This window comes from Spea bombifrons, chromosome 5, assembly GCF_027358695.1.
Source record: "Spea bombifrons isolate aSpeBom1 chromosome 5, aSpeBom1.2.pri, whole genome shotgun sequence".
Lineage (NCBI taxonomy): Eukaryota > Metazoa > Chordata > Amphibia > Anura > Pelobatidae > Spea > Spea bombifrons.
The window spans coordinates 9,158,830-9,172,452 of NC_071091.1; the positions used below are offsets into that span (position 1 = coordinate 9,158,830).

A 13,623-nucleotide genomic window follows, 5' to 3' on the forward strand; every position below is an offset into this window, starting at 1 on the left:
AAGTGCATGTACGGATACATTTGTGCAAGTTCAATAACAAAGCAACAGCTCGGAAGAAAAATAAAAAAATAAAAGATATAACACGGACAGAGAATGTATTACAAATGCTTGTAAGACTGCCTTCTGCTGTGGATACCCATACTTCTAATTTTTGCAGATACAGGTATTATTAAGGAATAAAAAACATAAAAAGTACACTCCTGGGTGACAACAGAGCCTTTAGCAAGCTTACAAAACCTAAACCCCTGTATCAGACCTTCTACCAGATGAAGATCTATTGCATAAGGCACCATTTTAAAAGGTCAACAGTGCATTAACAGCTAGGAAACCAGAAATTAGTCCGAGGCATAAATAATAGAAAATTAGCTGCATGAGGAAAAAAAAAATAATAAAAATCAGTTTAAGCTATAGTGGTTTTCTCCACTTTTTTTTTCTTTTTAAAATGTTTTATACATAGTACTGTAACACCAGACCAATTGTATTTTAGCTGCTCTCATCTGGAATCATTAACTGCAGTCCTGATTAAAGAATGGAAAAGCATACAGTTTTGTTTTTTTTCCCCCTGAACCATGCAATATCTTTCTATTATAATGAAAAGTTATAGATTTTGTTATATTTGTGAATACACAGCTTATACAATGGATTACAAATGATCGTTGTAGCAAGTAAAAACAAGCTACTTGACACATTGCACGTTTAATAGCTGCACCAGACAACAAAAGCTCCTCTCGCACAGGAAAGGGACCATCTTTTTATTTTTTTTTTTGTTTTTTTGGGGGGGTCTTCTGCCTTCCTCTTCTCTTAGACCCCTTAGGTAAATGATCGATGGCTGTCCCAATATAGTATGCCATAGCATACAGAAACAAAAATAACATTCAAACCGTTTATTTTCTAAACCCTCACAAGTGTACTCAACCGTTACGAAAATAAAAATCCTCCGCACACAGACATTGGCTCCTTGTCATCATTCAGTCAACCAATCATTAACATTCTCAGTGCACATGCTCACGGCGAAAGGCTTAGACGAGCCGTTCAGAAGATAAAGCACCACCACTAGTGCCGGGGTCCAGAAGACGCCAGGTGTAGCACTGGGTGGTTGCTATGCCGTATCTCACACGCTTAGTTAGCCCTACAAAGACCCTCAAAGAAGTGAGGTCTTGAAGGCATCTGGTTAGGGTGCAAATTGGCATGCTTTGGCTGGAACACGCATCCCTCGCACAAGGCAGGTCAACCTTGAAGTTGCTTATTCACAACGTGACCTCTCGACTCATTCAGAGGTGCCGCTTCATGTGAAGAGCCAGGTGATCAGACCTAGAGAAACACCTGAAAAATAACAATGAAGACAATTAAACTGGTGGAATACAAGCAGATTCTGTTCATAATGGTGGATACACAATGCAAAATGTCTTGGCCTGCGCCCAAAGTCAAGCATCATTCCTCGGAGTCTTAGAGCGAAGCACTTATAAACTAGATAAAGAGGATTCCATGAGCAAATTAATACTTTATTTAGAAGAACAGTCTTGCAGAAGGTCGTAAGACAAAGCTACAGTATAGCAAGATCCTGGTACGGTAGCAATGCCATGTAGTTGATTGTAATGGGAATCATAAAACGCAGTTAAGCGTTAAAATGTACTTTGTGACAGCAGCAAAGGTTTTCCAGGTTCTAGACAAACCCTCTTTGTACCGTCGGCACTGATCACAGACTCTGTCGCCTAATAAAGCCGAGGACAAAAGGTCCCACCCCAGGTAAGAAGCAATATTCTATCTATGAGCTTTGATTCCAAACGCTTGGATCAAATGATGTTTTATTTCTTTTTTTGTCTGAATGTGTTGCAACAATTTACCGGCATCCCTCCTGCAGTGCATTGTGGGTTCACACACACACACACACACACACACACACACACACACACACACATATATATATATACCTTTTCGAGGTAGTTTTAAAGAGTTTTTTTAGAAAGCACAATTAATAATTGGAAATGCATACTTTTTAAAGCGCACTACATATATATACACGCTACTGTTCAAAAGGTTTGGGGTCACTTAGCCATTTTCATGGAAAACAAGGAAATTTCTGGCTGTGACATAATTGCAGAGGGGTTTTCTAACGATTAATTAGCCTTTTAAACTTAAACTTGGATCAGCGAACACAACGTGCCATTGGAACACAGGAGTGATGGGAGTGATAAAGGGCCATTGGAACACAGGAGTGATGAGAGTGATAAAGGACCATTGGAACACAGGAGTGATGGGAGTGATAAAGGGCCATTGGAACACAGGAGTGATGGGAGTGATAAAGGGCCATTGGAACACAGGAGTGATGGGAGTGATAAAGGGCCATTGGAACACAGGAGTGATGGGAGTGATAAAGGGCCTCTGTACGCCTATGAAGAGATTCCATTAAAAATCAGCCGTTTCCAGCTATAATAGCCATTCACAGCATTAACACCGTCTGCGCTGGATTTCTGATCCCTTTTCGTGTTATTTTAATGGATACATTTGCTGTTCTTTCAAGGACAAGGAAACCTGTAAGTGACCCCAAACTTTTGAATGGCAGCGTATATTATATATACCCTCTAATTCTGAAGCAGCAACGCTTACCGTCAATCCATTTCGGGAGTCTGCCGTCTCCTCTTACACTGTACGGAAAACCCAACGCTATGACTCATAACGGCCTACAGAACATGTACCGCTCTGCATGCCAAAGCGTCTGAGCGCACATTTTAGGATATCCTTTCTATATACACAGTTGTTTTTGTATTGCAACACCTGTGGACAAGGAGGAATATCCTTTAAACAAGCACAGCCTCAGCCTTCAGGAATGAGTCAGGCGATGAGTCAGTGCCCCGAACAAGTTTATTTAAGAGAGACAGCGCCTTCCCAGAATGGAGCGGCTATAAGGAACTATTGCCGGTGGGAAAAAAAGCAAGACCAAGCAAAATCACAAAGCACGGTTTGAAAATATTTGATTAGGATACGCTATTAAACCGTTAATAAACAGGATCTTAACGATTTCTAGATGTGAACGGACATTTATTAAGAACCTACCTGTCACAGTGCGGGCACTTAAATGGTTTGGCACCAGTGTGTTTTCGGAAGTGTCTGGTTAATTCATCACTTCTTGCAAAACGCCACTCACAACCCTCCCAGGAGCATCTGTAAGGTTTTTCTCCTGCAAGGAATAGCATTAGATTACGGTAAGCGACTCTCCAAATAAATATTCATCAAAACAAGGCATTCAGTAACACAACGATCGTGTGGTTTACTCCAGGGTTAGGCAATCGCTGCTTCTAACTGAAGGATGAGATGGTTGGGGATGATTGGACTTTTGGATTTAAAGTCTTGATGTTGCCTGAATCATTTTCTGCACAACTTGCTCGTAAGAGCAGCCAAGACCGAGCTCTCCTGCCGGATAAGATCCCCGGACAGTCTTCAAAACCTTCTTCTAATAGGTCTATAAAATGCTTTCAAAATACCAATACGTAGTACGCTGCCCTGGCAACAAAAATATTACCCAAGCAGTGTAAATTAACATAAAGTCTAGACTTCCCCATAGTATCCTCTTATTTTTAAGTTAATTAGGAGATATTAAATTAAGGGTGGACAAAACATAGCCACGTTAATCCGCATGTCACTGTAGAAGTGGTGCTGATACAATGTATATTATCTTATGTTCCGATACAGAAATGACTGCACCAGAAATATAATCCCATGATAGTCAGTAGACCACGTGTAGCAAACAGGTAGACCACCAGCAGCTGTTGGCCATCATAGAAGGACACCATTAGCACTTTTATGCTGAACTCTGGACTAAAAAGCTTGGAAGAGCAGTTCAAAGACACCGGTGGGAAAACTACATGGAGAAATGACCACCAGTGTACATCAGTTGACATCTTAGATTGTAAACTTCAAAGGTTAGGGGCATCTTCTCCCTTTGAGATAAGAAAGTCTGATGGGGCTCTATCAATAAATCTAATGTTATCATTGCTTCCAACACGTATTTAATTCCCTAGTTTTAAGTAGAAGCTCATATTATTTGCAAGACGTCATACTGCTTTGTGGAGAAGACAGAAATCTTAATATGGGGGAACGGAACTAGCTAGTAAAAAAAAAACCCATAATGAGTGATGAGGACTTTTTTTTATACCCTAAATGTGAATTAAATTACAATATTGTTTAACCTTTGTAAACAGACTCCATAGTAAAAAAAAAAATAAAAAAAAATAAAAAAAAATAAAAAAAAATATTGCTTCATCTGTAAGAATATTACAGAAGAAAATTGTTTTCTGGTTCACATCCTTGTTTCAATATTAAGGAAAGAAAACTAAAAAAAAAAATATAATAAAAAAAACTCTATAAAATAAGATGAATAATCATTTCACTCCTTTCCAGAACATGCTTAATCCTTAAAGGCTCCAAATCCGCTGCAGGAAAGAATGAGGAAGTGGGTTCCCCACAGGCTGAATTGCAATGACATCATCTATGAGTCTTGGGTTTCCACCCCATGGTTGTGTAATGACATGACAACAAGGGATTCCCTCCTGTCAAGCCTCTTTCCCATGTACGGACCAAGCACTAACCTGTGTGGGTACGTTGATGTGCTTTCAGATGTGAACTCTTTGTGTAAACCTTCTTGCAACCGTTGAAATGACACTTATGGACACGTTTCCTGCCATCAGGTGAAGCCTCTCCGCTCGTCGGACTACCTTGATCAACAGTCTTTCCGACGGAACCAGAGCGTACCTTTCCTGGTGAATGTAACTCATTGGTTATAGCATTCCACAAGTGAGAGGGAGATTCTTTACTCTGCTCTGGGGAAGATGGAGGGGTAGACGTGACAGATGAGCTAAAAGTTCCTGATGTGGCCAAAACATCACCTATGGGATCCAAGGTAAATTTCGAAGTAGGCGAAAGTTCTTCTGAGCCATCAGATAACTCGCTACCGTTATCAGAGTTCAAGCTATTGGTCTCCAAAGCCTGGCTGTCACTGATGTCCTCAGAAGGAACAACACACGTAGTACTGGGGTCAGGGTCCTCTTTCTTCTCACACGCCAGAATAAATTTGGTCCAAAGTTCCTCTTCTCTATCGAACTTAAACTCAGACGCAGACACGTAACAAGGTTCACTTTGAAGATACCGCTCCAACTCAAGGCATGTCTGATAAAGAACGAAAAAAAAGGAACACAGTTGTGAAATAAGAACCTATTTCCTATTATTTATTTAAAAATAGATGACCTTCAACAATTTGGACAGACGCAAAATACATCGGACGCTCTTTCATTCTTGGCACACGGCTACAAAACACACAGTTGAATCTTTAAAAATACAGTTAAAATGTGTTGAATGGCAAAGTTACGTTTTAGGATACGCCGCCTCTCTAACTGACAAAATTCCGCATTACATAAACTAAAGAGGCTCATTTCCTTACGAAAACCAAATCAAGAGAAATGATCTACTACAATCCAACTCCCAAGAGAGGAGGTGCGCATGGTGATGACTAATTGCAGAAGTGAACATACTTGGTTGAGAGAAGTTCAGAATTTTTTTTGTTTTTGTGTTTTTTTTTTCTTTTTTTAAAAGTTTTAAAATAGCCACCTCGCTGTTGTAAATGAATGCACGATAGCAGTTCCTGTTTTAGAGGCTTCTGGAAATCATACAATGGAAGAGAATTTTATCTGCTGGCCAAGAGTACAACTGGATGAGTCATCCGCATTCTTTATCCCCTACGCCAAGAGAGGCTTCCTCTTACAGTACTGACCGCAAGCCATGAAAGTAAGCCGTTAAAACATGGCTACAGTATGATTTTTAAAAAAAAAAATTCAAAAAACTCCCTAAAATTCTAAAAAAATAAATAAAAATTAAGATTTTTTTTCCTTCATTTTTCATGTGCAAAAAAAAAAAATTTACTCTAGAGATTTTCCTTCCAATTGCAAGTCGGATACTAATTTTGGCAGCGAATTTCGAGCTGAATAAAGACCATGTAGCTTGCAGACAGGGCAATGAAAATACCACACATACTTTCCGAGTGTTTTGCCCCAGGGGGCAATGGAATGTAACATTTTATTGCCATCCTCCGCTTTTGTTTTGCACATAATTCAAACTGGAAGAACATGGCAAGGAACAGATTAAATTAGAAAGAAAAAAAAGAAGAAGGGGGGGGCTATGGTTATCCATGATTTAGAAGACAGTGCCTTTATTTATGGGGGGGGGGAATGGTGAGATTGTTAAAGTTTAAGAAATTTGTTACTAATATAACGCACTCGCTCATCATTATGTAGATCACACGGATAGCCGATACGTCTGCTCTGTGATATTAGAAATGTCTGTAGATACCAGAACCTGGCTCCTCGCCACAATCTAAAATGCCTTGAAGGAAACTACTTAGATCAATTTCAATCATACGCTGAAGATCTGCCTCTTTGAAGGATAGTGGAGGGGGAGGAGAGCACACAATTAACCAGGAATGCCAAGATTCTAACACTTTTGTGGAAAGCTCTTTTCCAGTAAACAAACAAGACATCTGATCTCTTAATTTGCTTTTGTTAGAACGAGGTAAACATCATTAAACAGAGACAAGGACAAAATACAATCGCTTATTGATAAAAAAAAAGGGGGGGTCATCACATCCTGCCTTCAAAATAAATAAAGAAAAATAAAATGTATTTATTTGCCTTTAAAGGGATACAATTATCTCCCAACACAATGAACGGAGAATCAACTATTGATCCAGTGATCTGTCACCCTTTATGGAGATTTTTCTCATTAGCATTTGTTTTAACTATGGTGCTCGTGCGAAACTGAAGAAGCGAAAGGGGAGGAAAAAAAGAGATATATTCTTGAGATTCCGCTGGCTAAAATGACAGGAATAACTCTTGCCAAACTGGGGCTTACATGACAAGAGCCAGCTGTGCAGTTTGGACCCATTGCAAACTCACAAGTTTTGCCAAATGGCTGTATGGTTCCTGGTGTAATTCAAGCTGTTTTGTGATTGAGGCTGTATTTAGCTGTCAGTGGGAATCACTACCAGCAAAGCACCAATCAGACACAATATATATTATATATATATATATATATATACACATATATATATATATATAATGGCTGCATGAACAATATACATCACAGTTTAATACTATGGATGCCTGATCATTTAAAAAAAAAAATAATAATTAGCTTACTACTATGGATGCCTGATTATTTTTTTATTTTATTTTGTATTTAATTAGCTTAATTTAATGGATGCATGAACATTTTACATCAGAAAAAATAAATAAAAATATATAAATATACACCTAAAAAAAAATACAAATCACAACATAAAATCGTGGGATTTTAGGATATGTTGAACCCCTAGCAAACCAAAGAAATCATGCAAAAAAAAAATAAAAAAAAATATATAAAAATAAATAAAAAATAATAATAGCGTTAGAATAATGTTTGTTGTGTGTGCTTAGCAATGGCAGGGCTTGCAAACAGCAGCCATGTCTGCGTGTTAACCAGCAGGGGCTATGTGCGTGTGTGACAGGGCTAGCGATACATGATAAAGTCAATTTACCTGTTGCCAATACTCTTCCAAGGATGGCAAGGCAGAGAAGTAGCCAGTGTCATGCACAATCTGAAGCTCCTGGAAAATGCTGCACATAGGTAGAACATCCATGGCGTCTGGAAATATTAAATATTTCTAGATTTATGCTAGAAAAATAGAAAACGCTATCATATATCTCTATAGAATAAAAAAATATAATCCAAAAGAGATAGATCCCCGGTGAGGCGGAATAAGTACTCCAGGTTTCATGCAAATGTCATTGCATAGCAACTGAAATAAGAAAAATAATAATAATAATAATAGGAAGAGAGGCTGCGCTCCTCCTGGAGCAGAGAACTTGGTCTGCGCTGACAATATTTGCAAACACTGGAGGGACTGCAAATGTAAACCTCTGCAAAACTTCCCTATTCAAACCTCCAAGCCAGCCTCCTCCCCCACGTGATCGCATTACGCCGGCTCAGTACAGGAGCCAATCATGCCGAGGTGGTTGCCACAGCGTTCCTATGATGTCAGCTACGACCAATGGCGAAGCTCAGCGCTTAGGGGAAGGCTCTGGCGTGACGAAATCGGTCCGTAAAGAAGGCGGCGATTGGTTCGATTCGAAATTTCAGGCCCCCACCTTGGGATGGAAGGGAGGGGCTAGCTATTTTTAGACGGGTATATAAGAGGCTTGCCGCTCACAAGACCGTTTCAGTTGCGGTCGGCGGCCGCTGAGAGCGCTTGTGAGTGTGTGCGGAGAGCCGGTTAAAAATAAAAATATAAAAGTAAAGGGGTTGTTTGTGTTAAACGGCGGCTGCGAGCTATAAGAGTATCGAGTAGATCCTCTGGAGACCAATAAAACGTTACTATACGCAGAGAATGAGGCGGGGGTATATTATCCATATGTACGTGTCTGTTTACCTCACGATGCCATGCAATTAGCGGCTGACAGCACTTTCTATTCCTGTCAGTTGGCTGAGCGTGACAGGAGTAGGAAATGACGTACTGTAGGTCTTTGTGCATTTTTCCCCTTCCTATTCTTTGCCCATGGGTTTTTAATAAAAATTATAGTAAAAAGAAAATGCGGCAACATAGAACATGGTAAAGTTTTTTACTTTGCTGAGAGGGTAGTGGTTAAGTGGAACAGTCTCCCGGCAGAGGTGGTTGACGATAATACAGCAAGGGATAGGAATATGGCTCCTGAAAGATGCGACCAATGGCTGATTAAAGGCTGATTCTAAATTGGGAGAAATGGGCAGATTAGATGGGCCGAATGGCTCTTATCTCCCGCCAAATTCTCTGTTTTGAGATATGGAGATGGTGACTTCCTTGTCTTTGGTGTCGGATTTGAAATACATACAAGGTGGCGCTGTATGGGAGTATAATCGGGGTTGATGTATATGCAGATTATGTTTAGCAGTAAATACATGTTTAAGATTGTAAGCCTGCGAGCCGAGCCCCATTTACCTAATGCATCGGTTTGCCTTAGTCTGTCAGTTAAATCTGTCAGTTCTAGTTTTGTCAGACCCTTTGAATGTAGGGACTGTCAGATGCGCTGCGAAAGTTGTTGGCGCCATATAAAGACAATAAAAGGTGACTTTTGCCGTGTTTATCCTGCAGCCGCAATAAGGTTAAAGCTCGGTATCAGCAATCAGGGCTAACGATTCGATGTCATAATCTGAGTTTCGGTTTACAGCGGCGCATGCAGACGTCCTCCCAGATAAGGGACTATAACAGACATCTTGAAAGATTGCAAAACACTGAGGGGGGGGGCTGTTAGCCAGACTTAGTGCCCTTTGGCACAGTCCATTAGCCACTAAGGCAATGACGTTTAATTCTTCACTGCTTCCCCCAAGCAACTCGGTGATTGCCCGATAAGATACAAGCCGGGAATCACTTTATTGACGCACTAAAGAGTTGGGAAAAGTGCCCCTCGAAGGGTTAAATCCTGTAAAGCTTCTAGATCTGTTGCTTCTGTTTTTTTAAATTTGCACTTCATGCTCTAAATTGGTTAAGTTGCCCCCCCCCCTCTCCCCCTCGTTTCACTTTGATCGTTAGGACATAAAATGGAGTTTCTGGTTGTTTACTTCTTTTCTCTGTTCAGTATCATTTACTCCAGCAGAGGGAGGAGCGGCCTGCTCTGCATGCTCTCCCCTCCCCCCCATCCAGCTTTTCTCTCTCCCCTTCTCACACACTCTCTCTGGAAATGTACTGAAAGTTTATTGCTAGGACTGCCAGGATCTGACAAATCCCAGTTTGGTCATATCTGTTGTAGCTCCCATCCTCCACTCCTATCTGTATGTATCTCCGATCAGCCATTGAGAATGTGATCCGGCACAGAATGTTTATGCAATATTTTTACAGCCGTGCGTTCTGCGAACGTGAGATTCTGCAGTTCCGATTTTTAAATCCGTTCGCATCGTTGCATGGAAAAAATACATTAATACTGATTTATATAGCGCCATCATATTCTGTAGCGCTGTACAATGCTAGTATGGCACCACATAACTATTTGGACTTACAGAAGCCAAAGGCTTGGGGGGACTTGCTTACAATCTATAAATCATATCATGGCGCTGTGCAAGGGTCACGTTCATTTTTTCTTATCAATTGTTTCATTTTTTTTTCTTTTATAGATTTTTGTGTCCCTACATGCAGCAAAGGTAACATAAGATAAGAGAATGCTTTCATTATTGAATGCATAATTGAGTAAGTTTTTATATATAATGTAGCTATTAAAAAAATATTTAGGTCTAAAGTTTGCTTTATATATAAAACATAACACCTATAATATATATATATAATTTAAATAACAAGAGCTACATTAAAGGTGACCTAATTCAGATGCAAACCAAGAGGTTAAAAGCTAAGGCTAGAGGGTGAGAGACTTAGATGTAATGTAAGAAAGTTTATTTTATTGTATAAGTAGAATTGCCTCCCAGCAGAAGTACGGTGAGGGAATTTAAATATGCATAGGATAGGCTTTTGGCTCCTGAATCTAAGACCAGACTTAGTAATGATTTAGGTCTGAGTCTTTACATCGAGAAAAATGTGCAGCTGATGGGGGCCGAATGGGTCTTCTCTGCTGTTTCTATTGAGTGCTGCATTTAACTCCTGGGCAGTGAGGGTTAATAAAGCGTATAAAGTTAGACAGCATTGTTAGGTCAGTAGTGAGAAACCTTGGGGTCAGATGGCCTATGGGGGTCCTGAGAGGGCACTTAAAGGGTTTCCAAATAATGCATTGTAAGAAGTGTTATAAGTGCCTTTAGGGGTCATTCCTTGCATATAATTACAGTTTGCAGGGCTCGATGCCAGTGCTCATCATGCCTAGAAATATCTTCTTTTCCTTGGCGCTTTCAGACAAAATTAGAAATACTTAAGATTTTTTTCTTCTTTGGAATCAGACTAATTAATGATGCAACTGTGCACTGTGTCCCATACATGTGCAAAGTTCATCCAAGATTCTGAGAGGTTCCAGAACACTTTGATAGTGTGCAGCGGTTAGGAGCATGACAGATATGTGCAGGCCAAGCACGCTTTATTTACAAAGCATCTGATGCATGCAACATACCTCCTAACAGTCCTGGTTTTCGTGGACAGTTCTGAGTAGGTGCCTCACTGTCTTGTGTGGGCAGTGGGGGACGTGGGCTGGTTGGGGATATCCTCTGATCTCCCACTATGGGGTCAATCAGGTGAAAAGGCAATGGAGGTCCACATTAAATTACATTTATTTATATAGCACCAGCAGATTCCGTAGCGCTGTTACAAGTCGGTAAAAATGATTTTAAGAAACAAACTAGTACCAAGGAGAAGGGGGCCCTGCCCACTTACAGTCTAGTTGGTGGTTGAGAGGGTAGTATAGTAGAGAGTTGAGGATGATCTGTAGAGGTTGTTGATCATTCAGATGGCTTGAATAGGATGTTGGCTGAGAGTGTGGAAAGGTTTAAGCTTCCTGAAAAAGGTGAATTTTCAGAGAACCTTTGAAATTTGTGTATGAGGGATAAAGTCTGATGGGAAGGGGAAGGGAATTCCAGGAGTACATCTGGGGGGGGGATCCTGAATGTGGGAGTAAGAGGTAATAATGGTAGAAGAGACAGAGGTCGATTGGGGGTGTATGGCGAAGAGGGTAGAGATGTGGGGCTGCAGAGTTGTTAAGGGCTCTGTAGGTCAGGGTCAGAAGTTGATTTAGGAGGGTATTGGGAGCCGTGACAAAGGAAGGTTAGTATTGTCCCAGTGTTGAGGAGGGATTGAAGCAGTGAAAGGTGGGAGAGAGGGAGAGCAGTTAGTGGGGAGTTGCAATAATCCAGGGGGGATATCACAAGGGAGTGGATTAGTGCTGTTGCAGCCCGGACCTTCTTTGTATCTCCCACATGCTTCCTCGAGATACACTAGCAGTGGGAGGCGGGTGTCTGGGTAAGGCTGTCATGCCTCATGCCCCACCCCCTTTTGAAATTGGTGACGCCCACTTCCACAGCCCTGCCCCCTGGGCGCCCCCTAACCCAAGTGTCTATTTAGACACGTGAAATGTTGGAGGTATGTGGTTAGGGATCGGCAACTCTGCCACTGCTGATCACTACAGCACCCCTAGGGCATGTCCGGCCAAGCAGCATGTGAGGTTGCTGGCGATCTGAACTTTCCAACTCCTTAAATTGTTGACTTTATGTTAATTTGACTTTTGCTAACAGATGACAGAGATGTTCCATTGTGCTTTCATAAACGTGTAAGATACGAAAGCAGGGTCCCGTTACTGAGCGCCAACAGAAGAATTACGAGCGTTGCATCAACGTAAGCAGCCTTTTTTTTTTATATTTCAGCCGAAATCCGATAAGCTTGTTCATAACGTTTACACATTTTGAAAACATTGAAAATGAAGTTTCTTAACGCTTACAGTAGGGTCTCCGTAGTTTTAAATGAAGATATTCTAACCAGCGGAGACACTCCTAATTAACTACTAATTTCTATAGCCGTCTTATTAAATTAAATGCCTTTTTTCTGAGTCCCAAAGCTGACACTTTTTAATTGGGCTTGCATTTTAGGGATATTTGGTATATAATAGGACATTTTACGATAACTATTGTTTTTTCCTTCAATTCTGTGTTTGGGCAAATCAAGTACATGATGATAAATTTGAATTGATTGTTTTTTAGTGTTTTATTGATAAACAAAGACATGGAATTTTGAAGCTGTGCAAAAAAAAAGAAGATGCTGATAAAGCTAAGTTATTTTGTTCCCAGTGGCATGGCAATTAGTTTTGGTGGGTTTGGCTTTTTTTTGTTTTTTTTTGTTTTTACAGAGATCCCGGCAAGTCCATTTCTTGATGATCTGGGGGCATGGAGAAAAAAAATTCCTTGATGGATGTTTACGGCTCCCGCTGGCCGGTTCCGCAACTATGCATTGCAATTTTTCCTCTGTAAATGTTGCGTTTCAAAATAGCTCAATGTATTTTTTACGACAAAATATTCCATCCTGTTGCCCAAACATGACATAACCGTGAAAAAGGGCTAAGGTTGTTTTTGTTGTTGTAGGAATGTCGAACCAATTTCACTTTCTGTTTTATGGTTAAAATAAACTGCTACTCAGCCATATGAAAGGGGTTTTAGCCTTGGATGGCCTCCAAAGTCAATGCATGAACCTTTGAACTTGAGTCTGTATTTGTACTATTTGAATATGGAAATGCAGATCCAGAAACTGGCTGAAAAGTTCACTTTTCATGAAAGTCTGAAGGGTTTTTATGAATTAAAACTTACGCACAAACATTCGGATTATTTGCCATATTTCCTCTGCCAAAAGGTTCTTCTCTCAGCTCATTGATTTGATATTGATCAGTAAGCTCTTCTGGGTAGAGTAATTGTTCAGATTTGTACTTAGTAGGGGGAACTTCTGTAGTCTCACCAAAGTTATTTTTTTTCTCTTTATGCACGCTTTTGGCATGTTTTTTATTGGAGTTGCTGGCCTTTTGGTCGCCACTTACCCTTTAAGACTTAGGTGGACCCCTCCAAAATTCAGAGAGGGATCAAGAGGATCCAGTCCTCCTATGGCTTTGACCATGGAGGTAAGGAAGGGGCCACGTATCCAAGGGTAGAATGTGGTTC

At 40.4% G+C, this 13,623-nt stretch overlaps 1 protein-coding gene across 1 annotated transcript; it reads right to left on the bottom strand.

The window, feature by feature from the left end:
- Positions 1-545: 545 nt before the first annotated feature.
- Positions 546-7,915, bottom strand: KLF6 (KLF transcription factor 6). The gene is made up of 4 exons (XM_053466279.1): positions 7,562-7,915; positions 4,587-5,163; positions 3,055-3,178; positions 546-1,323 (listed from the first exon to the last, which is right to left on the bottom strand). The coding sequence occupies exons 1-4, from the start codon at positions 7,661-7,663 to the stop codon at positions 1,272-1,274; spliced, it is 855 nt and encodes a 284-aa protein (XP_053322254.1). The 5' UTR covers positions 7,664-7,915; the 3' UTR covers positions 546-1,271.
- Positions 7,916-13,623: the final 5,708 nt, after the last annotated feature.

Excerpts from the sequence above, each read along its gene's own strand:
- KLF6 (XM_053466279.1), bottom strand. The coding sequence starts at position 7,663 with ATGGATGTTCTACCTATGTGCAGCATTTTCCAGGAGCTTCAGATTGTG. Across the intron at positions 5,164-7,561 it reads TGGAAGAGTATTGGCAACAG|ACATGCCTTGAGTTGGAGCG; the intron begins GTAAATTGACTT and ends GTTCTTTATCAG. Across the intron at positions 3,179-4,586 it reads ACATCAACGTACCCACACAG|GAGAAAAACCTTACAGATGC; the intron begins GTTAGTGCTTGG and ends TATTCCTTGCAG.